Source organism: Dermatophagoides farinae, chromosome 3 (assembly GCF_024713945.1).
Source record: "Dermatophagoides farinae isolate YC_2012a chromosome 3, ASM2471394v1, whole genome shotgun sequence".
Classification (NCBI taxonomy): domain Eukaryota; kingdom Metazoa; phylum Arthropoda; class Arachnida; order Sarcoptiformes; family Pyroglyphidae; genus Dermatophagoides; species Dermatophagoides farinae.
This window is the reverse complement of record NC_134679.1, coordinates 5,891,181-5,918,812: the sequence shown is the minus strand read 5'-3', so window position 1 is coordinate 5,918,812 and position 27,632 is coordinate 5,891,181. Positions and strand designations below refer to the sequence as shown.

The following is a 27,632-nucleotide window of genomic DNA, read 5'->3' as shown; positions in this document are numbered from 1 at the left end:
GAAAATAAAACAACAAAATTATCTGACGCATGACGAACAAGATGATGATGAGAAAAAAAAAACAAATTCTGATTAATAATATCCTACAAACACAAATACACAAACAAAGCACTATCTTTAGCAATTTTTTCTTTTTTTCCCAAAAAGATTGATAATCATTAATTCATTTTGAGCAGATTGATGTGAGAAAAAAAAAATTGTCAAATGATCATTGACTTACTATTCTTGGTGACATAACATATGATGAAAACAATGATGATGATGATGATGATGATAATAATAATAATGAATCACAACAAGGTGTGATTGGTGATGATGAAACTTGATAATATGATATGGTTCATTTGTTCGTTAAGCAGGTAATGATGATGAAATTTTTTTTTTGTCTGAAAAAAAGACTCTACACCTTAACATTTAGCACATACTGATTGTCAAACACATGTCATCGGGATATTATTTTTGTCCATCAAAAAAAAAAAAAAAAAAAAAATAAAATCAATGAATGAAATGCTCATGAATATATCATACTCATGTATAAATAAAAAAATTCCATCAATTGACGAAAGATGGCGCTAAAAAGTCATTGATCCAGGTAGAAATTATTATACGATCATTTTGAATATTATTACGACACCACCAACCATCATCATTTCATTTCATTTATTATTAAAATTATTTACAAGAATTAATTTGAAAAACGAAACAAAAAAAAAATTTTTTTTCATTTTTCCCTCCGAATCCTCTCCAAAATTGTTCACCATTTTTATTGTTTCAAAAAACCAGTAATAATCGACGATGATAATGACGACAATGACGACAATGACAACGACGAAAAAAAAAATCGACAACAGCAGCAAAAATTACCAGAGAGAAAAAAAGAAAAAAGAATCCAAGAATCATATGGATCGATTGATTGATCGACAAACAAACATACCAGAAAAAAAATGAAGAAATCCAGTGAAATGAATTTTTCTCGTTTTTTTTTATTTTTTAAAAAGAAAGAAAAATGCAATTATAATTTATTTTATTTTCATATTTATATTTACTGTATGTATCTCGGTGTGTGTGTGTGTTTATATTGTTTCAGCAAACGAACAAATGAAAAAAAAAATTCAGGCTGTGTGTGTGTGTGTGTGTGTGTATGTGTGTATTTGTTCAACCAACCCAATCTAATTTTTTCATTTTTCGTTTATGATTCATAATTTTAACATTTAATGATTATATATTTATATCTCAGTGTCACTGTAAGTGTAATATATCAAAATGATGACTTTGAGTGTTTGTGTGTGTGTGTGTATGATCAATGAATGAATGAATGATGATGATGAGAGACTATTTGAGGAAAAAAAAGCGAACAAGAAAGAGAGAGATTCACATTTTCATATATAAATTAATAATAATACGATGACGACGATATATATATATAACGTGGTAGAAGAAAATCAAAGAAAGAAAGAAAGAAAATTCGTGAAAAATCAATTTTTTTTTGTTTTATACAATGCACATGTGTGTGTGTGTATGTATCAAGTCAAGTTTATTAAAATTGTTGCTGTTGTTGTTTGATAATTGATAATAATGAATAATGAATAATCGATCGATTGAGTTGAGAAAAAGAAAGAGATTTTAAGAAGAAAATTTTCATATTAAGCAGAAGAAGAAGAAAAAGAAAAAGAAATAAAAAGTAGTAGGAACCATTGGTGTGTGTGTTTTTTCCAAAAAAAAACTTGTCTTACAAAGAAAAATGAAATGCAATTGTGAAATGTTCAGTGGTTATTATTCCATACGGTAAATATTAATTGGTTTTTAAATCATTGAAGGATTCATATTATTTTTTTTTTATTTTGTTTATTCTGGACAAATGGTCTGATGAAAGATGGAGATAAAAAAAACAGGTCAAAAAAATGAATGAATGTTTGAATGATGATGATGATGATGATAATGAGAATCGAAGCACTTTTATCGCATGTTTCGTTGAAGAATTTTTTTTTTAAATTTCCATATTTAGTTTTTAAGTAGAAAAAAAAATGATGAATAAGTAGTTTGTTGACTATTTTTTATTTTTCGTGTGGTTTTCACCATTCATTCATTCATTTATTCATTTTCACCACCATTTGTTTGTGATTGTTGTATCAATTCGGCTAGATTATTACCAAATTGACCACTATCAACGCCATCACCATTATTATTATTATTCTGCATTCCAGAAGCCAGATTCTGTATCATTTGTAGTTGTTGTAAAAATCTTTGTGCAGCTACCGTTTCTTGTTGCTGTTGTTGTTGTTGTTTGTTCAAATCAAATGATTGATTTTGATTCTGCTGATACGATGATGCAATAGGGAAATCTGTTGAATTGTCATCATCATCATCATCGTCGTCGTCGTTATCATTATCATTGTTTTTGTTGTTGTTGGTGTTGTTTTTGTTCATATGAACCTTATTATTGCTATCAATCTGATTCTTAAGACGATCTAGATGTGATTTTGAGAAAAGATGTTCCTGCATCGATTGTTGTTTATGATTATATTTTACATTACAAATATTACATTGATTTGATGACGATGACAATGATTGATCGAATTGTTGATGATAAGGATGATGGCCCATCATTGCTGCAGCTGATGAACGAGATTTTTTATATTTAGCACGTGCATTTTGAAACCAAACCTGTACAACACGTTTAGAAAGGCCAAGCTCTCGACCCAATGTTTGACATTCCAACATTGTTGGTGTTTTATAATCAGCAAATATTGATTTCATCACTTTTACCATTGTGGTTGTCATTTGTGTACGAAATCGTTTACTATTGCCAGTTTTTACATTGCTATTGTTACTGCTTCTATTTTTGTTGTTGTTGTTGTTGTTGATTGTCGTTGTATTCGCCGATGTTATTATCAATGGATCGCCACCACCAACACCACCAACACCAGCAGCAGCAGCACCAAAAGATGTGGAATTAGGATTTTCACCATCAACATAATAATCATCATTAATCTCCTCTTCTTGATCCGAATCAACAAATGAATCCGATGATGATGATGATGCTGATGATGATTCTAATGAACATGTGTCGTTGTTGTCGATTGTTGTTTCATCATCTCGACTGTTATGATGAAATTGATTGGAATTAGCAATATTGTTAGTATTGTAATTGTTGGCTTTGGTGGAAATGGATATAAGGTCATCATTGTCATTATTATCTTGTTGTTGGCTCAATGTTTGTTGCTGTTGTTGTTGTTGTTGCTGTTCTGCTGCTGTCAAGGCTGACATCATCTTGAAGGCGAACTCTGCGGGCAATTGACCGCCATCTTTTCCTGGAGATGAACGAAGATGTTAGCTATGTCTGTGCAGTAGTACAATTATAAACGAACGGGTTTTTTGTTATTATATAGATAGATATATTTAGAATAACTAAAATTATAAGTAATCAATGTCTATCTCCTTCATCATTTGTTATTTCTGGCTATCGATTGCTTTTTTTTCTATGTCTTTCTCTAAGTGTCTATGTCTGTGTGTGTGTGTGTGTGTTTGTTTGTATGTGTGTAAATGGGTGGATTTGGGTGAAAAAAAATCAATTTCTAAAACAATTGTTTGATACTAACCTTGAATATTCAATTCATCCAGATATTTTTTAAACGAATCTTCATATCTTTTCATAACATCAGCCATTTGTGAATTATTATCACCATCATTACCGATATCAGGCATACCATCACCATCTTCTGAAGGATCACCATCAGGTAGATTATCAATATTAATATCACCTTTTGTATATTGATCAGCATGACGTGTGGCCAGATGAGATTCTAGCGCTGAACGAGCTTTAAATAATGCCCGACAGAATGGACAACGTTTATGAATCACTTGTTGATGTGCACGAAATTGACCTTTTCTTTCACGTGCACGTGTATTCTGGAACCAAACCTGTACGACACGTTTTTTCAATCCAACTTCTTTTGCAATACTTTCTAACATTTTTCTTGATGGATTCGAATCAATCTGATATTTTTGATACAAATAATCCAATTGTTCAGGTAGAATGGTTGTTCTTAATCGTTTATCACGTGGTGTTTGATCACTTGAATTACTATTATTACCATTACCACTCATTGAATCAAAATCATCACGTGATTCTTCATCATCTTCATCATCATCATCAGGTGTTTCGATAATTTTACGTTTAGTACCAGATTGTATCATTGAATTTGGTGATGGTTGTGGACTTGTGCTTGTCATTGGCTGTAGTGGTTGTTGTTGTTGCTGTTGTTGCAATTGTTGATGATGAGGAGGAGGAAGAACAGATTGATTATCAAGATGTTGTTGCATCAATCCAAATGGATTAGCCGTTGCTTGAAATAGATTAGAATTAACAATATGTACAATCTGATGATCTCTCCATAGATCCAAACGATTGAAAACCATTGGACATTTATCACAACGGAATGTTTGATTATTTTCATTACTGGTAATTGGGCTTGTTTTGCTCGTAGTATTACCCGATATGCTTGATGGAGATGCAACCGTAGAATTCGGACTGGTCATAAGATTTAGCTGAATTTTTTCCGGTGTAGCTGTACTTGATCTTGTACAATCAATAGGTGTGGATGTTGAATCACGTGATGTGGAAACATTTGGCGAAGTAGCCTGTGCACGTGCTTCGGCTGCCATTCGAATCTGTGCGGCTAATGGATTTTCATCTTTGAAACAAGAACTTTTCTGATGTTTAATCAATTCATAATAACGTTGAAATACTTGTAAACATTTTTTACATTGATAATTTAAACCAGGTGTACGTTGAAATCGACCAGTACCATCATCTTCACCAACAGGTGTTGTTGGTGGTTGATTTTCATACACTTTACGTGCTTTTTGCCGTGCATTCTGAAACCAAACAACAATAACACGTGGACTTAGATTCAACAATTTAGAAAGATATTCAAGATCATCATCTTTTGGATAGGCATTTGATTCAAAAAATTCTTGCAATACTTTTATCTGATAATCAGTAAAACGTGTACGATTGGCTCGTTTACCGGATGATGAATGTGTACTAACATTCGGTGGTGGTGTTGTCATCATGCTCGATTGATTAGCCGCTACAGCGGCTGCAGCAACAGCCAATTGTGATCGTTGTGCTGCATCCAATGCGAATTGTAATGGTGATGATGAAGCGATACCAGGATGATTAGCTAATGATGCATGATTGAAATTAGTCAGACCAGCAAATAATGATGACGATGATGTAGCAACTGATTGATTATTATTATTGTTAATCGATTCACATGCTGATGACATTGATGATTCTGATGGTGGTGGACTATTCGTCTGATATGACATTGTTTTACTTAATTGATCAAAATCTTGATGCTGTTGTTGTTGTTGTTGCTGCTGCTGTTGCTGGATCGAACATGACAATTGATGATGATGATGTTTAGAATTACTGGATAATTCATTACCAATTTCCATCATCATTGTTGGTTGTTGTAGTTGCTGTTGTTGATCGATTGAAATCATTTCTTTCGTTGCGGATGACGATGAATGATTACGTTGATGTTTGACTTCTTCATCATCCGATGTTGCATAATCAGTATCTTTATTTGATGATGAACTTTTTAAATCACTGGAATTTTTTCCTTCACATTCACTTTCTGAATCATTTGGTTTCATATCTTTCATATTATTGTTACTGTTATTCGTATTCGTTGTATTGGTGATTGACATTGATTTTTCTTTACCACTTACATTACCACCACTATTTTGTTCTCCTCCAACTGGATTTTCTGTTTTTTTCAAATCATCCAATGTAAATACTTTAGCTTCACCTGTTTTTTCATATTCATCCAAATTTAAAAATGTTGATGGTGGATTGTTAAAATTATATGGTGAATCTTTATTACGTTGCCGTTCTTTGAATAATGTATTACGAAACCAATGTTTTATTACTTTCATTGGTAGTCCAGATTTTTGACTCATTTCAATTAATTGTTCTTCAGTTGGTGAATTATTGATATCAAAATATTGTCGCAAAACTTTCAGCTGTTCATCACTAATACGTGTTCGTGCACGTTTTTGTTGTTGTGAAACGGATGCTGCAGCGGCGGCCGCAGCAGCAGCCGCAGCAACAGCGGCTGTTTTTTGATTGTTTATTGTTTGTGTAGGCGTTTGAATAGGCATTACCGGTGTTGTTGGTGCTGGTGATGGTGTTCCCGGTGTTGAATGATTATTTGTCGATGTTACTTGTTGTTGTTGCTGCTGTTGTTGTTGTTGGGCTTGATTCAATTGTGCTGCCGCAGCAGCGGCTGCTAATGCTGGATTGTTGAATGCCGCAGCAGCAGCCATCATTGGATCAGCCATCATTACCGGAATCAATTGTGGTGGAATACCCATGGCGGCAGCAGCAGCAAATGGTACATTCATACCGGGAGGCATTGGCATTCCGGCAGCCATACCGGCTAATCCCATACTCATTAACAATTGACTAAATTGAATATGAGCAGCCATCTGATTTGCAGCAGCAATTTCAGCTGGTGTTGAATTAGGTGATAAATTCGGTAATAATTGAACAAGATTATTTGCATTAGCTGCAGCAGCAAGTTGATTCATATTGGCCAACTGATCGGCTGTAATCATGTTTGTGATTGGTTCACCGCCAACAATTGAATTATTGGCTGACAATTGATTCATTGATCCAATGAATGAAGAAGAAGCAAGAGGATGATTTGAAGTATTATCGGCTGTAATGTTATCGGAACCATTATTATTATTGTTGTTTTGTTTCATTTCAACATTATCATTGTTGTTGTTGTTTTTGGTTATTATTGTTGTTGTTGAATCTTCAATAGTTTTATCATCATCATCGTCATCGTCATCATCATTATCATTACCATTGAAGAATTTACGATCATATTCATTACGATATTCATCGGCAAATGATTCAACAACATCTAATGGTATGACATCTTTATGAATTTCTTCACGATGTGCTTTCAATACCCATATAGAAGGAAAATTCTTTCAAACAAATATCACATTGACATTTGTTTATTTCTGGCGGTACATTTTCATTATCATTTGTTGTTGTTGTTGATTCGGCTATTGAATTATCTTCTTGTTTGTTATTTGTTGTTGTTGCTGCTGTGGAATTTGGATCACTAACAACGGATTGTTCGATTGGATTAGCGGTAGATGTAGCGGTTTCATCAGTTTCATTATTATCTACTGTTTGCTGTTGTGGTTGTTGTTCATCATTATTTTCAACATTTTCTTCATCACCATTATCTTCATCTTTATTACAATCATCCATTGCTGTTGTTGATTTTTTATTTTTCTGATTACTTTCATTGAATTGCATTACAATTTCAAATCCCCATGTTTCAAGTAAATGTTTATATAGCTGTGGTTTATTCTTATATAATGGACCTTGTAGATTCGATAATTTCGATAATGCTTGTTGCTGTTTAGCTTGTTGAGCGGCAACAAATTGCATATTATTCACATTGGTTATATTACCAAATAGGCCACATAATTGTTGATGTTGAATTTGGGCATCTTGTGAAATGAATGCTGCACCACATTTAACGCAGGTAAATGGTAATTGTTGACCACCAACACCACCATTCATTTGATTCATCATTGTTGTTTGATTATTAATCATATTCGATGAACCTGTTTGATTAGGATTCGTTCCGGCAGCCAATGCAAGATTAAGTGCTGCTTGTTGAAAAGCTAATGCTTGTTGCTGCTGTTGTTGTTGTTGTTGTTGTTGTTCATTAAGATTGGCCATCAATATTTCAGGAAATTTATTATTTAAATTCGGACTAGTTGAATTGGTTTTGGCACTTGATTCAATCGATAATGTTGAATTGATTTTCGATGACGATGATGGTGATGAAGAATTGTTGTTGTTGTTATTGTTGATGTTATGATCATAATGATTGAGTGGTTCAATTAATGGCAAACTTAAATCCAATTGACCACTTTGAGCCAATTCATGTAATTTTGATGTACGTTGTTGATGTAACGTTGATCGAAGATGTTGATGTAATGATGATGCCATCGAATAGCTAACTTTACATAGATTGCACTTGTATAATTTATTTTCATTATTATCATCATCATTTATCGATTCATTTGTTGTTGAATTATCGTTATTGGATGATGATGCGGCAGCAGCTACCGATGCAGCAACAGCAGCACTACTTTCTTTCATACTTTGTTTCAATTTATGTAAATGTGATACAGAATTATAATGAACCAATAGTATGTTTTTCTGCGTAAATGATTCTTTACATATTTCACATTTAAAAGGACGATTTGGATCCAAATATTTTTCCATTGGATAGCTCATTTTTTCACCTTTACGATGTAATAATGTTTTATTATGTGATGTAAGATAACTTTGTCTAGTGAATGCCACTTTACAACGATGACATTTAAAACGACGATTTGGATCATTATAATTATCTTCAGCTAAATGTTGTGAATTCAGATAATCTTCAAGACTTGAATTATCCACATTATTGATTGAACCACTGCCACCACCATTGAAAATGTTGTTAATGATGGAACCAGAAACATTTTCCGATCCAGACATTGATTCCATGTTATTATTGTCCATTGATTGATTATTATCATTTTCATTAGAATCTTTATTATTGGCTAAATCAATGGCACCATTATTTTCCAATTCCATTGATTCATCATTATCATTATCATTTTCACCACAACGAAAAGATTCTTTTTTCAATAATTCTGTTGTGGCAGGATCCAATATACCACCATTACGGCCAAGAGCGAATAGAAATTGATTATTAACCAAATTAGCTTTATATTGTTCTAATTCATCATCATTCAGGTTTGAATGTGCAGATTCCACATGTTTCTGTAATGATTCAACTGAACGAAAACTTCGTCCACAAATAACACATTGTGTTGCTGCACGTATCAAATGATATTGTGAATGTAGTTGCAATTTTTCAAATGTTTTAAATGCCAATGAACATTGTGTACAACGATATTTATAAACATGACGGTCAGAAATTGGTACATTCGATGCCAGATTTGATGTTATCTGACTGTTATTCGTCAATTTTAAACATTTAGAAAAATGTTGTTGTGTACTGTTATCCATCATTGTCATCATCATTGATTGTGTCATTTCATCATCATCAGTAGTATTAGTAGTAGGAGCTGCCATTAACAATTTAGAATTGTTAATTGAATCATTTGAATTTGGTCGTCCATTATCATCAATAGCACCATCTACATCATCATTGTCATCATTTTGTTGTTGTTGTTGTTGTTGTTGATGACTGAAATTCATTTCACGATTCATAATTTGATCGACATCACTTATTTTGTTTATATTATTATTGGATGATGATGATGATGAATATTTATCCAATTCACTTGTATCAACTAATAACATTAATCTTTGTACGCCTTCTTTATTCACATTATGTATTTCGACTAGATGACATTCAAGACGATTCTTTTCATTAAATGGTTCTTGACATAATGGACACAATATTGATGGTACAATAGTAGCAGTAGTTGTAGTAGTAGTAGATTATTGCTGTTAGATTTTGTCGTTGTTCGTTGTTGTTTTCGGTTGTTGTTGTTGTTGATTCTGTTGTTGCTGATCATTTAATGATTGTTGTTGTTGTTGTTGTTGTGGTTGATGATGAGCAGTTAAAATATGCATTTGAACATGTAATTCCGATGTATGTGAATATGGACAAAATGGACAATTGATTGATGATTGAGATTCGTTTTCGTTATTGTTGTTGTTGTTGCTATTCTGTTGTTGTTGTTGTTGTTGTTGATGAAGTTGACCAACAAGTTTTACCTGTTCCATTAGAACATTTTTCAACATTAATGGATCAGCATTATTTAAATCTGGAAAAAATGGTGATGATGATGATGATGATCCATGGCCAATATTATTGTAATCATCGTCTATGTATTCATCATGGAAAACATAAGTGGAAAGAAAAAAAAACGAGAAAAAAAACAACAAAACAAAACAATAAGACAATTGGCAATTATTGACAAAATGACAAGAAAAAAAAATCGTATTACACTTTATATGTTATGTGAAATTTGGTCAAAAAAAAAGATAATTATTATTGTTTCACACAAGCAATTATCTCCTGTGATGAGAGATACCTAAAGCCTGTAGGTAGTAAAGAACCAAGTGATAATGATATTTTGAAACACATAAACACAAAAACAAAACAAAACAAAAAAATAATCATGGCCATATTTAAAATGACAAAACAAAAAAAAACAACTTATCAGCCACATGTGTGTTTTGTTTGTACCCACCATAAAATGAAAAAAATACCCATTATCTCTCTTATGGATCAAACAACATTATGAATAATACAAAAGAATTGTGAAACATGTGTGTGTGTGTGAGTATGGTGTGTGTGTGTGTGTGTGTGTGATTATTATTTGAATTCTAATCAATTTTGAATTTCAAGAGTTTTTGACGAAAAAAAAAATGGAAAAAAAAATTCGATTAAGTGCATCATTCTTCTTCGTTTTTTTTTTCTACAACCGATTCTATAGAGTCATCATCATCCTTGTCGTCGACGGTAACATTTTGTTTTTTTCTTTTCATAGAATAGAAATTAATTTTAAATTTCAATTCGAGTAAGAAAATCGAGTTTGTGTGTGTGTGTGTAGAAAGACGAATTCAAGAGTACAAGATAAATTACTTTAACCATTGGTATACAGTGTTTCGGTACACACACACCAGAGAGAAAAAGAAAAAGAGAGAGAGAGAGAGAGAGAGAGAGAGAGAGAGAGAGAGAGAGAGAGAGAGAGAGAGAGAATCACTAAGATAAAAAATGAACTGAAAATTCGAACGAAAAACAGAAAGTTTCAAAATAAAATCTAAAACTGTCATGACAGGAATTAGAATTTCTATTTTTTTTTCTCTTCATCGTATCGATTTGATGACAGACATCGTCACCGTACACCGAGTTAATGATTGTTGATCGTATGGTATGGCAATATAATTCTCGGGTGGATGAATATAATTCTTTTTTCTTTGTCGGTTGTTCTAAAGAAGAATCATAGAAATGGATTCTGTTTGAAAGAAAAAGGGAGGTAGTATTTCCAAAAGTTTTTTCTTTTTCTTTTTGTTGTTGTTGTTGTTGTTTTCAAAAATAGAAAGAAAGAAACCCCATAGAAACCATTTGTAAGGGAAACATTTTTTTCTGATACAAATTATCATTATATTTCAAATGATGATGATTTTCTCCATTTTACAACATTCATTTCATTTCATCTGGTAAAAGAATTTATTTATTAATCAACACAGCATAACACAACAATGGAAAGAATGTTTCCATCGATCAAAAGAATTTAAATAAATCAAATGTTTTTATTTTTCATTTCTTGTTTTTCAAGAATATCGAGTGAGAACAAAAGGGGTAGAATTCTCGCTCTTTCTTTCTGTTCTCATAACGATCATCATTATTGTCGTGGAATTTTACGTGATTCAATTTATTCGAAAAAAAATAAAAAAATAAAAAACACACACACAAAAATCAAATCGAATTTCATAGATCGAATTGACGATACGAGAGAAGAGAGAGAGAGAAAAAAAAAAGTTATTGATGATGATAATGATGATGATGACAGTGTTAATAGTAAATGAACAAAATGAAAAACTTTAAAATTCAAACAAAAGAGAAACGAGAATCATAATCATCATCATCATCACCATTGAATTGAATAGAATTTGATAAATGAAATGTAAATTTTCATCAATTAATCAACACTGTGTTTGTGTGCGTGTGTGTGTGTGTGTGCAATATTGATGATGATCATCTTCTACACTTATAAATTGAAATAGATTCAAAATAGTTGATAATTTTGTAATTGATAAATTGGAAAAAGAAGCAAAAAGCAAAAGAAAAAAAATTTAAATTACATTCTTGCCATCATCATCATCATTATTTTCAGTCAGCAAGTCAGCTATTCAATTCATTCATTCTGTGATGTGATGAAAAAAAATTTTTTTTTTTCGCACATTTCACAAACAGCTTATTATTATTATGATGATGATGATGAAAAAATAGCAAGAATTTGCAACATGATAATGAATGAATGAATGGATGTGTTTTTTTTGAATTTCCATCATCATCATCATCATTATTATTATTTAGAGACGAAAAATGAGAAAATCGTCGTATATAGTGTTATTATTATGAAACATGATTCTACTATCGAAAGAATGAGAAAAGAATATTCATTTTCAATAAAAATAAACGCACACGTTTGTAACAATAATGATGTTGATGATTTTTTTAAAATTGAATTTTTTTTTTTGAGAAAAAAAACGGATACAATAAGATGATGATGATGAACAAGAGGCAAGAATCGATTATTATTTTTTTCTAGAAATATTCTTCAAACATCAAGAATCATCATACACAAGTCAAAAAAAAAAAATGATTTTTAATTAAAAAAAAAAATACAGTGTTGCTAGCAGAAATTCAGGATATTCAATTACCTGAACTGGTGATGACGATGATGATGTGAATAATTGAAAAAAAATAAAAAAAAAATTTCTAATAAGTATTACAAAGTTGAACAAATAAACAAAAATGAAAGAAAGCAACCGAATCGGATCATACAACGTGAAACGTCGTACAACAACACAGAGTGATAATAATAATACAACGACGATGGTGATGATCGACATTGATGATGAGAATATTGAAAATGAGTTTTTTTTTCTCTCTCTCTCCCTCTCTCTCACCATCATCATCTCATCATCTATCCATCCATCCATCTATTCAATCAATCAATCATTCAATGATCATCATCATCATCATAAGTATATGAAACGTTTAATGTTTTTTTTTCGACATTTTTTTCAGTTGGATTGGATGGCAAAAAAATTTTTTTTTTCTCTGAAAAATCATCAATTTTTCGCATAACAACCAAATATATTATGCCTTATTAAATAATGTAAAAAAAATGTCTCTCATGGTTTGTTGTTGTTGTTTGTCGATTTCGGTTTATTGTTCTTCTTCTCATCATATTAAATGAGCTTCCTATTTTCTTGTAATTTTGTGAATATTTCCTCTCAAAAACGAATGAAAGAAATAGAAAGATGATGAGATGATGATTTATTTTGTGTGTGTGTGTGTTGTATTATAATGCAAAAATCGATAATTTCAACTTAACCCGAAATGAATGAATAAATGAATGGAAAAAAATAATGAAAAATGCAAAGAAAAATTTTCTTTGATTAGTGTGTAAAAAGAAAGCACAATGGATTGTGTTTTTTTTTCTTTTAACTTTTGACCTGATGATGATGATGATGATGATGATGATGAGTAACAGAATAAAACAGGCTAAAAAACATTTTGATGAGAAATTTGTGTGTGCATTGGTGGTGGTGGTGGAGATGATTTCATTTCAAAGAATCAATTTTTTTTTATCTCTCTACAAAACAAAATTTCAATTTATTAATTGAATTTTTTTTCTTCTCTTTGTACAATTGAAATTTGCACTGATAAAAAAGTGAAATTCCAAGAATTCTCGAATCAATACAACATTTTAGTGAACAAAAAATTTTTTTTGTTGCTATTTTTGTTGTATTAAGAATCGGAAATAAACTCGGAATTATGAACAATCAACGAATAATAAATGAAGATGAAAATTCACACAAGAGGCACGCACACACAACGGTGACTTTAACATTATTATTATACTGTGTAAATGTAATGATTATTGTGGTCATACACATATATCATAATCGCCTGTGTATTCAAAGATAAAAAAAAAATTTCTTTTGATTTTATTTTACAGGTCGGATGTCTATTTCATTCGCTAAATCATTTATTTTGTGTGTGTGTGAGATTAGATTTCATTTACTGATTCAATGATAATGGTGGCAACATTGATTCATTCTAATCATATTAGATAGATCATTATGATGAAGTAATGATGATTTTCATTTTTTTTTTCATATAATAAACATTTCAAAAATGAGAATTTTTTTTCTTTCTCTTTATCTCTTCAAGATAATGAAATTTTGCATATTCAAAAAAAAAAATGATATCGGACATTTTCATTAAATGTCAAATCACAATGTAAAATAACAATGGCCATCTGGCCGCTAAACTTAATTTATTGAATATGTCTCTGTGTGTGTGTGTGTGTGTGTGTGTGTGCAAATCCGACAAATTTTTTTCTTTCTTTCTTTTTGCTTACAGAAAATCATCATCATCATCATCAATGAATAAATACCGGAGATTGAAATGAAATGAACAAAATGAGTCTGGTGTGACCGTGTGTGTGTGTGTGTGTGTGTGTGTACAATGAGATAATCTTTTTCTTTTTTTTATGCAAGTTAATTTTTATGATGATGATCATGATGATGGACAAGAAAAATTGTCAAAAAAAAAAATTTTTCATTTTGATCAAATTATTTTTTTGCAAATGTTTGTTTGTTCAATATGAATAAATGAAATGAATGAATGAAAAATGAAAATGGACAACAACAGCCACAACAAGATGATGATGAGAAAGTGATGGTAAAATACTGACCACCACCACCACCACTAACAATCATTAGTTGATTTTTAGTAAAAAAAAAATATTATAGTGGTCACCATATAGTGGCCGGCCCCAATGACAATCATCATTATGTTTGAGATTTTAATGAATATCACACACACACAAACACAAACATAAAAAATTGGAAAATGAAAATCGAATAATTTTTTTTTCTTTTTTTTCATTTTTTCCTTTTCAAAAATTTTTTTTCTGAAGGAAAAACACACACACACACACATAGAAGTCAGTTTAATTTTCCTGCCAAAAAATTTTTTATTTTATTTTCAATTCAATGTCTTTACTATCATCGGCCATTGACCATTGGTCGAAACGAGTTAATGATAAACACTTTAATCATCATCATCATCATCATCGTCATCATTATCATCACCATGATGATGATGATCATTTCAAGCTTCTAATCATTTCATTCATTCATTCATTCAAATATCAAGTAACACACAACATATACACACATACATATCATTAACATTTTTTTTTTCACAACACCAAAAATTGAAGAAAAACATTGACAAACTTGATGAACTATTCAAGATTTTTATTCACAATTCAATTGTTTTCAAATGGATAAAGGGATTTTTCCTTTCTCTCACCATCACCATCGTCATCATCATCATCATCATCATTTTTTTGACTTATGAAATTTCAGTCAATACATCAGTAATATATAATTCTTGATCTATCGGAATAATAATCATCATCATAATGATCGGTGAATTTTTCATCTTCATCATCGTCATCCAAAAAAAAGGGAGAAAAAAAATACAATGAAAAAAAAGTGTCATTGATAATCGATTTATCGTTAAAATAAAAAAAAAATCTCTTGCATATATCGATCTCTAATAAAATCTTACAATATATATTCATATATATAATCAATTATATTGAATTTTAGAAAAAAAAGAGTTTGATCCAGTGCAAGAAAAAAAACGAGCACCATATGGCACATAATATGCTAATTTTTTTTTTTTTTTTTTTTTTTGGCTGATCCTAATTACATATTGAGTGTTCTTTTTTTTCTATGGATAACAAAAAAACAGCTGGTTCTCTTATTCTCTTATACAGATCAATAAATTTGTTTCCATTTCCGGTTCCGTTCTTTTTTTTGATCAATCAAAATGTATAAATCATTACTAACTTACCATTATTATTATCAAAGATAATTTTATCATCTGGACGTAATTCTTTGACGAGAAACATTTCACGTATTTCTTCATCAGAATCTTTCATCAAACTAGTGGAATTGGTGTTGGTCGATTGCTGCTGCTGCTTGTTGTTGTTGATGTTTCAGTTGCCGTAAATTTTCATTACGAATATGTTTAAATGAATTTAGATGTTGAATCAGTTGAATTTTAGTAGTGGTTGCCGTTGAACATAGTGTACAATAAAAATATTTATTATTATTATTTCCTGAGATATTAAACTCTGAGATTTGTAGATGATTAAATATACGGCTATAAACATCATGACGTGGATTTGCACTATGTAATTGTAATTTATGTATTGAATTCGTATAATAATTACAAACATTACAACGTATCACTTGTATTGGATTGGACATTTGTACAAGTTTGAGCTTCAAATGTTCAGCATTAACACCTGAACTACCACCTTCTTTAATATGATTAACATGTTGTAATCGTTGTAGATGTTTATCCGTTTTACAATGCAGTTGGAAATTTGCCTTTAAATTTGTTTTATATGAACATAGTTTACAAATATAACTACCACCAATGGACATTAATACTTCATCTTCACGTGTTCTGGTACGATCACATTGGATATGTTGATTCAATGAATCAATTGAATCGGATGTAAAATTACCACAAACACAACAATGATATAGATGACAATTATCATCAAATGGAACAGAATTTGCTATATTCGCTATATTTGGATCTGTATGTTCCATATCGAATGTAGCCTATAAATATGTAAAACGAAAAAAAAAATTGATGATAAATATGAATTAATCAGTATTGAACAAAATCGATAATCGATAATAATAATAAAATCAATTGATTCACATTACCTGTAAACCATTTGGCATGATTGATTTCGATTCATTTGTTTGTTGTTGCTGCTGCTGCTGTTGTTGTTGTTGTTGTTGCATCAAAGCAGCCATTGTTCGTTGTTGTTGTTGACTGGCCATCATTAATAATGCATGATTATAGGCCATATCAGCCAAGGCAACTTCCGGTTGCATTGATGCATCATTATTGTTATTGATTGTATTTGTTCCATTGTTGTTCATACCAGCAGCAGCTGCTGCTGCTGCGGCAGCCGCAAAAAATCCCGGATTCAATTGCAATAATTCTGGACTCAATATTCCAGCCTGTTGAATGGCATTCAGTTGTTGCATTTGTGTGACATTCTGTTTGAGCACCATGATGTTATGTGTATGTTTTTCACTTGTCATATGAATACGAAGATTACGTGCAACATTTGTTTCATAATTACAAACATCACAACGCCATGTTGCTTTTTGTTTTCCATTATTCGAACCACTATTTTGATTAATGGGCGTCGTTGGTGGTGTTTGTGATGGTGGTGTATGAACCAAATTATTGGCTACCATATTTCCACTACCACCACCACTGGCATTGTTTGTTATCATTTTTACTTGAAGTTGTTGATTTTTGGCATCTTGTTGTTGTTGAGCGGCCACAATCGACATAGATGTTGGTGTTGTTGTTATTGGTGAACCGGATGAATTTGTTGTCGTAGATGATGTAGTCGTCGTTGTCATTGATGATGTAGTACCTGTAGCATTTGCAACAACAGCCGCAGCAGCTGATGCTTGTGCTACAGCAGCAGCTAATGCTTGTGATTGCAATAAATGTTCAGTTGCCGTAGCAGGTATATTACCATTTTGTAATTCTTGAACATTATTAATATGTTTATCTGATTGCATATGAATACTAAGATTTCCTTTAGTGGTTGTTGAATAATTACAAACATCACAACGATATGGTTTATAACCACATGTATAGGTTTCACCACGTGCTAAACGTGGATGCGGTTGATTAGTTAGACAATAAATACAATTCATTTCATTTTCAGGATGTTTTTCTTTCATATGTATCTCTAATGTTTCCTGATATTTATAATGCCAATTACATTTTGGACATTTCAATGTTTTACATGAATTACGTGAATGTTGCATCAATAATGGTGGATGATTCGTTTGTGAGGTTGTTGATAATGTTGATCGTTGTTGTGTTATATGATTATTTATTACCGTTGATAATAGATTGGCTGTTGCTGTTGCTGTTGTATCACCACCAACACCATTATCTGATTGACTATTATTGAATAATGATGATATGCTTTTATTATCATTACTGGTAACAGCGGCAAGTAATCCACCACCACTATTATTGATTAATGAATTTTTTGGTGATGAAACAAGTTTATTTGTCACCGTTGAACCACCAGGTGATGGTGTACGATTTTGTTGACCGGAAACTTTATTATTGGAAGCAGCAACAGCAGCCATCACAGCAGCAATTGAATGAAGATCAATTTGTTGTTGTTGTTGTTGAGCAGCAGCAGCAACGGCTGCAGCTTGAGCGAATTTTTCCAAATTGGCGAGATCGGCTAATTCCGATGCAAATTGTGATGCAGCATCATTGGAATTATTATTGTTATGTTTATTATCAAAATTAATAATCGTATCGATTGTTTTCGAGCTAGAATCTTTACTATTATCATTATCATTAATAGGAATGTTGACATTTGTTTGTGGCTGTTGTTGTTGTTGTTCACCATCATCGATTGACTGTGATGATATCTGGTGAATAGAATTAGTATCATCAATATTCATTGATTGATGATCAGATGATTGATTATTATTTGGACTATTTAATAATGATGATGATGAGCTTGTCACAATATCGGATAATGATGAATTATTATTTGTATTATTGGTGGTCAATGATGTTGTTGTTGTCGTTGATGTTGTTGATAAATTATTTGAGCGTGATAATGCTGAAGCAACCGCTGCCATTTGTACGGCAAGCAATCGTTGAGCATCAATTTGTTGTTGCTGTTGTTGTGATTGATTCAAATGTGAATGATTCCTAAATAATGGCGCCGGTGTTGATGATTTTGGCTGTAAAAATGATAATAATGGTTCCTTCTCTTTACCAACACATTGTATTATTGCCGATGTATTTTTGGAAGAAAGTAAACGTTTTTCATCATCATTCAATGAAAGATGATGATTTTCTCCAATGGCATGTGCAACGAAAGACTTGGTGTAACCGAATGATAATTTACAAATGAAACACATTAATATTGGCTTGACCGGGACTGAAGGACAATTTGTGGTGGCAGCATTTTGTTTCAATAAAGATTTTGATTCATCATCATCATCTTCTTGTTGGTCTTGTTCAATGAAATTTTCAATAAAATTATCATCATCATTATTATTAACATTATCGCCACCATCCACATCATCATCATCATCATCACTTTTGTTTTTCGTTTTTTTATTACGCAATGTAAACACTCGATAACTGTGCATAACTGGCACTTCGGTTGTTTTTGTTTCATTTGCGATTGTTGTTGTTGTTGTTGTTGAGATTTTTGCTGCCGCTACTGCTGCTGTTGTTGTTGATGATGATGGTGATATATTTGTTGCTGTTGTTTGTTGTCCACATAATGATGAATATAATTCGGCTACAGAGCTACGTGATATATGAAATGCTGATACAATTTGTGGAAATGAAATTGAACCATAATTTGGACTATGTCCACGTGCATCAATAATACTGCCTTCTTGGCTTATTTCTGCTTCCACTTCACTGCCATCAGAATCTGGACCTTCAATGATATATGCTGAACCATCTGGATTATAGACTATTTTACCATTGAATGTTTCAACATCACTTAATGAACTGGTACAACTATCTGTACCATCATTTAATGAAGCAGATAATGTTTGTTGATGATGATGATGTTGATCATCAATTGATAATGATGGATCTTTACTTGGTGATAATAATCTTGTATCATTTATCAACAATGGTGAACCGGCAGTTGCCGCTACTGGTGGTGATGATGTAGACATCAATGATGATGAATTCTTATGTAATGGAAAAGAATTTGGTGTAAATGGTGATGATGAACGCATTTGACCGGTATCCAATGAATTATTTAATGGTGATTTATTATCGACAGTTGTTGTTGTCGTTGAAATAATCAAAGCAGGATTGCCACTTGAAACCGTACTGGTCTCCATAGGAACGTTGAATTAGTAAATTAAAAAAAAAATTGATGATGATTAATATTCCGAATTGATCGATGGACGCACGCACATAAAACAGATGAATTTATTTCTCAAACAAAAAAAAATCGGATTGAAAGGGTAAACGACGAATGGAAAAATCAATTGCCACGTTTCTTCATTTGTTGCAATACATTTCCGATCTTTTTTTTCCTTTAAAAATGATGTGGCTGTTATCAAAGTTTTTTTTCATTGGTCTGCGTATGTGTGTCTGTAGATGTCGATAAACTTGAATGAAGCAAAGAAAAAAAAAATAGGATGATGATTTGAGATGAGATAATTCGTTCATTCGTCGTTTACGTTGTGTTGATAGTGGAATGTGATGAGATCTGTGTGTGTGTGTGGATGTATGTAGAACAAAAAAAAGTAAAAGAAAAAAAAATTCATGAATTGAATGTTGAAAAAAAAAATTTTTTTTTTATATAAATGAAAAATTTTACAATGACTATTTGTGATTATGAGTAATCGATAATCGATAAAAGGTAAAGAGACAAAATGAAATGAAACCAACAAACAAATTAAAAAAAATTCACATGGAAACACACACACACATACACGTGGAGTATAATGTATAAGCAAGCAAAGAGATGAAATTTATGATTGATATCAATGAGATAATGAATAAATATTGTAAACTGTAATGATGATAAGAATCAAACAAACAAACAAACAAAAAATAGCTAGTTGATCCAACTAAAAGGAAATGAAATAATCATAAAGATTTATATCACAGTCAGGATTTTTCATCTAAAATTTGTAAGCGGAAGTTGTTTTGTTGTTGTTGTTGTGTGTTTATTTGAATTTTTTACAATTTTTGTTGCATTCATAATTGTAAATCATGATGATGATGATGATGATAATAATGATGGCTCCCAATTAAAAAAAAAAAATACAACACAGTGGATTCCACCTTTTTTTCAAAGAAAGAAAAAAAATATGCCAATGTTCATATACAGTTCAAGAAAGAAACAAACTATGAAATGGATGCTGATTTTTTTTTTACAGAAAAAAACAGACACACACACACTGCACAGATATGTATTCAACAATAGCCAAACCTTATCAAACATACACACATACACACATCATTATCACACATACACCATTACAGGTCTATGGCTAATCTTAAAATGAAAATAAATGAGGGAATGGCTTCGATCGTCGATTCAATGTGATCCTTTCATCATCATCATCATCATTATCAAAGAGTCTTTCTCTCAATTATTTTTCTCTTCTTTATTATTCATACAAGGTTGAAAAGGCGGTGGTGGTGGTTGTTGTTGTTGTCATTGCGATGGTGGTGGTGGTAATAGTGGTGGTGGTGGTGGCCGGTGATCTTTTTCATTTGAATTTTTTTTTTTTTTTTTATTGAAAAAAACCCGAAGGCGTCACCAAAATTAAATGATATATACAAGATTTGAACGAGAGCAACATGTGTGTGTGTGTGTGGAACAACACATAACAAGTAAAACATTTCTTGTATTTTTTTTTTCATTGTTCTCATTCAGTTTTTTTTGAAAGAAAAAAACCTTGTACAATTTTTTAAAAAATTTTACCACTACAACCGATTTAATGACGATATTAATAATAATAATAATAATAATGACTTGCCAACAGGTATTCCTGATTGTTACGAAAACACAAAAAAAAATTAAAAATTTCTGGTTTTGTTTCAATGGAAATTTATTCGATGTGAATCAATCAATATTTACCACCAACACCACCACCACCATCATCATCATTTTTAGACAATTTACACTGGATTTTTTTAAAAAAAACAGAAAAATAAAATGACAACAACAACAGTGTTAAATCTGTTTCAATTTAATTTGAATTGAATTTTATTGAAAGCCCATAAGCCAAATTCCAGATAAAAAAAAGAAAAGAAAAGAAAACGATTGTCATGTAAAAAAAAAATATCACAATCATCATCACCACCAACACCGTTATAAAAACACGTTGGTGTTCAGTTATTTGGTAATACCAACCCAAATCACACACACCAGGTATTCAGTGCACTAAATGATCGGTGAATAAGAAGAATAAAAAAAGAAGAAAAAAATCTTAACAAATTTTCCTACACCTTTTTTTTATTATTTCATTGCCAATCGGCAATGAATCTTTGCTCGGTTGAATGCCATTAAATTAATTATATAATTTTTTTTCTGCATTTTGCATTTTGCTCGATTTATATAAATAACACCGAAGTAAATCGTCGTATCAAAGACACACACACTGGTGGTGGTGGTGGCAAAGAGAAGGAACAACATGGGATTGTTTTTTATTATCATCATCATCATCGTCAATGATTATCAATATCAAGGTGAACTTTTCCGCCCCCCTTCTTGCCACCACCCTCTTTTTCCTTAGAAGATTAAGTATTTATTTTATTTTTTTTCTTTGTTTCGACTTCAAATCAGATTGTTTGGCTAATGTTTTTTTTTTTTGTTGGAACCTTTTATATTATCGTTAGTCGGTATCCAAGGTCAATATCGGTCAACAAGAAGATGATAACCGATTAAAAATGAGAAAAAAAAATTTCATTCACATGAATGAATGATTGAAACAAACAAACCGAGAAAAAGAGAGAGAGAAAAAAAAGAGAGCGACGAAATAAAAAGACAATAGAAAAAACGGTAACGAAAATGGACATTTTTTTTTCTTTTTTTTTGTTTTGTTTTGTTTTGTTCCATACCAAAATGATCTTGGTACGCACATATCACATATACCGAAGAAACATGGGGATAGTAACAAACATTTCCATCATAATCAATGAAAATTGTTTTCCATGTTCGTATTTTTTTTTCTTATTTTGGACATTATTTGGAAATGAACACACCAAGAGAGATAAAAAAAGAGAAAAAGAAAAAAAAACACACCTGGACCACTTATTAATACTGAAAGATTGGTGAAAATTTACGTATTTTTTTTTCTACTCAACTAACTAATCAAGTAAAAGGTGGACGCTACAAATCTCTTGAATGACAATATATATATATGACCTGATGAATATATATATATGGGGTGTACAATACTGTCCATATACTTGGATCGTCGTCGTCATCGTCGTCATTTGGTTACATTTGACAAATATCGTCAAGAAAAAAAATCACAAAAAGGAAAATTACAAGGAGAATAAGAAGAAAAAAAATCAGAGCTCCAAAAAAAATGTGTTAAAAAACAACGACATAACTTGATTTTGTAATTATAAGCAGAGTGTAGTGAGTTTGAATTGAATTTCACGATATGTCATGACAACAACAACGAAAAAAAAATACAGATCATTGTACCGTATTGTAATTGTGTTTAAAGAAGCAGCAAAAAAAAAAAAAAAAAAAAATTCAAATGAGAAAAATGTTGATTAGGATCGAATCATTGATCATTGATCATTGGTGGTATGTGTGTGGCTACTGTTTTTTTTTTTTTTTTTGTTCTGATTGGTTTCTAGTAGCAGTAGTAGTGTAGTAGTAGCCAAAAATAATAATCTATATGTTCACGGTGATCAACCAGAGCAAAGAGAAAAAAAAACGGTAACTGTCATATGATTTGGGATATTCATTTGGAACAGAACAGAAGAAAACCAAAAAAAAAAAATTATCGAAAGATAGAGAGGAAATGAAACAAAATGTGAACAAATGAATGAACCAAAAAAAAGAAAAAACTGTCATTCATTTCTTTGTATATTTGATTCATTTTATTTGGGGAAAAAAAATGTCATCTTGTCATTATCATAATCATAATCATAATCATCATGATCATCATAGTTGAATGAACTATGATAATAATAATAATAATTTGGAATCTACATCTCGATCCAGGTTTCAAATCAATCATTTGATTATTAGGTGCGCCATGAATAATCGTTTTTTTCTTCTTTTTTTTTGGATAACATATGTGGAACGAGAGAAGAGAAAAATTTTCCCAGAAAAAAAATCACTAATTAATCCATGGTTCATGGTCCATCTATTTGATGATACCTGATACCAATGGCGAAGAATCCAATTCAATACAAATCTAATTGCAATTGAAGCCATAGTAGGAAAGAAAAAATCCAATTGGATACAATGTGTAATTGACACCGATTTGAATGGAATACAAGAATCGTAATATAAAAAAATGAAAATTGATACAAGGAACCAGAGAGCAGTCTATCGAGACGAGAATCAGAAAAAAAAAAAATCTCAGTTCAATAATAGCATCGTTCAAAGTTTGATAAAACAACAAAACACGACTGATCATAAAAGATAGACAGACCTAGTCATCATGAATCACGATAATTCGTTTGATTTGGAAAAAAAACAAGGAACCAAAAAAAAATGGAAGAAGAAGGCCAAGATTATCTATGATTGAACCGCTACTACAAATTATTATTATTATTATTAGAGAGAGAAAGTCATTCTTAATTGCTAAGGATCAACAAAAAAAATGGTAGATATTCAGTCGCGTCAAATAATTACAGTCGATGGTTTTGATATCTCAAATTTCAAATACGAACACACATACACAAGAACGTTTATTTTGGGTCAATCAAATGAAGAAAAAGAAATGCATTTCTTATTGGTATGGTTCGTCATTCAATCTGGTCAACAACAAAGATGATGATTACATGCACATGACCAAAAAAAAAAAAAGTGTGGGGGGCAAGCGAAATAAAAAAAAAGATGAAAGGTGATTATGACAACAACAACAACAACAACAATCATGACGTGTACAGACAAATATTAGAGAATCTGGCGCCTCTTAATGATAATAATTACTGATTTTTTTTTTAGTCCTACTAAGCACCTAATTACAAACATCGGCCACCATCAAACATCATTGGAATGAATTTTTTTTTCTGATTCACAATCAAGGACCTGAGATTTTAAGACAAATATTGCAAAAAAAAAGTTTTCGTTGGCCTTATAATAAGTAGAGAACCACAAATGAGGACATAGAATGGTGGAAATAATTATTGTTCAATAAATAATTACAATAATTACGAATGTTTGGCCACTCAAAAAGTCTCTGTGTGTGTGTATGGACCCAACTGAACAACTACGAAAAACTTATTACCGGGTTTCAAAATAATAAGGACCAACGACGCGATCGATAGATTAACAATGCAGAGTGGTCACTTGTTGTTGTCGTTGTCTAGTGAACCAATCAAGCAAATCGAACGAAATGGAAAGAAAAAAAAACGAACCAAACGAAATTAATAATCAGACAACAAACAAACAAAACAAAAAAAAACAAGCAAAAAAAGACCTAGTTTGAGATGATAAAGATGACATCTTTAAGCAAGATATCTATGATGATGACTAGCCAAAAGAGAAAAAAAGTTGATTAGATTCAACTGTCTGTGTGTATGTGTGTATAACTAGTGGGAACTGAAAAAAAAACGAATGAAACAAACATAATAATGACACACACACACACATACACAAAAGAATACCGATTCTCTTTTTTTGGTGCCGACAAAATCATAAATCGGGACTTTGGTACTGTATGTGATGATGATGATGATGATGATAATGGACAGAATACAAACAAACAAAGAGGAGAAAATCAGACTAGCCGCCGGAATATAATCAGGTTGGACTTTGTTTTCAATTTTCAATCTGAATAAGTTACGAAAAAAAAAATTTTTAAAGCGTCAAAAAAAACAAACAAGGCACACAGATTTTTATTTGGAGATAAATCAATCGAAATTCATTTTCATTAACAAAAAAAAACAATTCAATCTGATGATTACAAATCAAATCGAATCGATCATTTTGAAAATTACTTTTTTTTCATTTGATTTGTTTTTCATTCGATTGTTTAGCTGGGTCCAAAAAAACCTGATATATATCGATGCGCTGGTGGTGCCATTCACACAACATTTGTGATTCATCATCAATGATGATGATGATCATCATCATTATTATATGGAGAGAATGTGGATTGGACAAAAGCAAAAAAAAAAAGTTAATTACAAAGTTGATGATGGAAAGAAATAACAACGACAAGATAATTTTCTATATCTCAAGCAAACTAATTGCTACATTTTGTTCATTTGCTTCAAATATTTGAACTGAAAAAAAAACAACAACAACAACAACAACTTTAATTGTCATACGAAACATCATCAATACCATATACACACACATACACACAGGCCAGATCGATCGATTAGCCGATCGACAAAAAAGGTGGAGATAATGATGATGATGATGATCAATATTTAATAATTAACCTTTAGAGACTTGATTATTATCATGAAAAACACAATGATATTCTATGGAACAAAACAAAACAAAACAAAACGAAATAAAAATCATAATGAAAACATACAATGATGATTGAGAATAATGAAAAAAAAACAAACAAACAAAAAAAACATCAATAGATCATCAATAAGTATAATTAATGTGTCTAGATTCTGATTACAATTAAAGATTATCAATCAATTTTTTTTCTTTCTTTCTCTCTCTCTTTCTAACTAGAAAATTGAATTTCAAGAATCTTATGATCGATATACAAATAAATTGAATTGAAAATTAAAAAAAAAACCAACTAAATAAACAAAACATAAAAAAAATGTAAGAAATGAATTTGCAGAAAAAAAAGAAAATGAAGAAAAAAAATCCAGAAATATGTATGCTGATCTTTATAGATGAACAATAGATTGGTGATATTTGACATGTCAAGCAATGAGAGAGAGAGAGAGAGAGAGAAAAAAAAACGGTGGCAAATATGGAATGGAAATGAAGAACAAAAGAAACCGATGAAGAAGCTATAGCTAGCTAGCGAAAAAAGCTTGCGCTATGATATCAAGCCAAACGTCAATATATAACGGTCAATGAGGAGAGTGTGCTGTGTGTGTTTGATTGTTTCATTTAAGCCCTGAATACAAACACACACACACATACACAACAAGATACCGAAAAACGAAAATGAAGAAAAAAAAACCGCTGAAGAAACCAATGACGAATTACGGATCACTACTACTACTACCTAAGAATAGAAATATTACCATTTGAGACAAAACAATAGACCACCACCGATAACATATTGTCGTTTTTTTTTGTACCTGAATTTATCAAACTAATGGAGATGAGAGGTAGGTGTGTGTGTGTTTGAGCAAGTGGGATGGAAAGAAATTGAAGATTTAAATTTAAAAATTTTTTTTATCGTTTTTTTTTTGTTTGCTCGTGGGAACTGTGTTGTTTAGATGACAGAGAGAAAAAAAAAATATTTAAATGAAATGAAAATGATCAAATGAAGAAATGAATGCTCACTCTCAAAGATTTCTTCTTCCTATTCACATATTCATTTAAGGATGATGATGATTATTTTTTGTTCATTTGAAACAAGAACGATAACCTCTCCACCTCCACATTCCCTAAAACCATACTGACACCACCACCATCACTTTTCAGCTAACAACTTATTAGTATAATAATATATAATAGCAAATGAGAGATGAGATATTCACTCCTAGGTCTCCTAGGTTCAATATATTTGAAAATAAAAATCAAAGAAAAAAAAATTAAAATGCCAGGTGTGTTTCACACACACACACACACACACACAGTTGAAAAGTATATGGTAATGGTGGTACTTTTTTTTCATTTTAAATCAATTTATTAAAAAGAACAAAAGCAAACATAGACCACCGATCATCCAAAAAAGTGTACGACAACGACAACAACAACAACAACAACAACAACAACGACAACAATGACAATCAATAATCAAGCATTTGGTCATTTCATTT

General features: G+C 31.1%; 1 protein-coding gene across 1 annotated transcript in view; it reads right to left on the bottom strand.

The window, feature by feature from the left end:
- Positions 1–958: 958 nt before the first annotated feature.
- Positions 959–27,632, bottom strand: part of zfh2 (Zn finger homeodomain 2) — a 57,832-nt gene continuing 31,158 nt past the window's right edge. The window contains 8 exon segments of the mRNA XM_075728934.1: positions 959–3,311; positions 3,600–6,999; positions 7,001–9,521; positions 9,642–9,954; positions 15,744–15,873; positions 15,875–16,525; positions 16,634–17,172; positions 17,557–20,220. Coding sequence (XP_075585049.1) covers positions 2,092–3,311; positions 3,600–6,999; positions 7,001–9,521; positions 9,642–9,954; positions 15,744–15,873; positions 15,875–16,525; positions 16,634–17,172; positions 17,557–19,846 — 11,064 coding nt within the window. The 5' untranslated portion in view covers positions 19,847–20,220 and the 3' untranslated portion in view covers positions 959–2,091.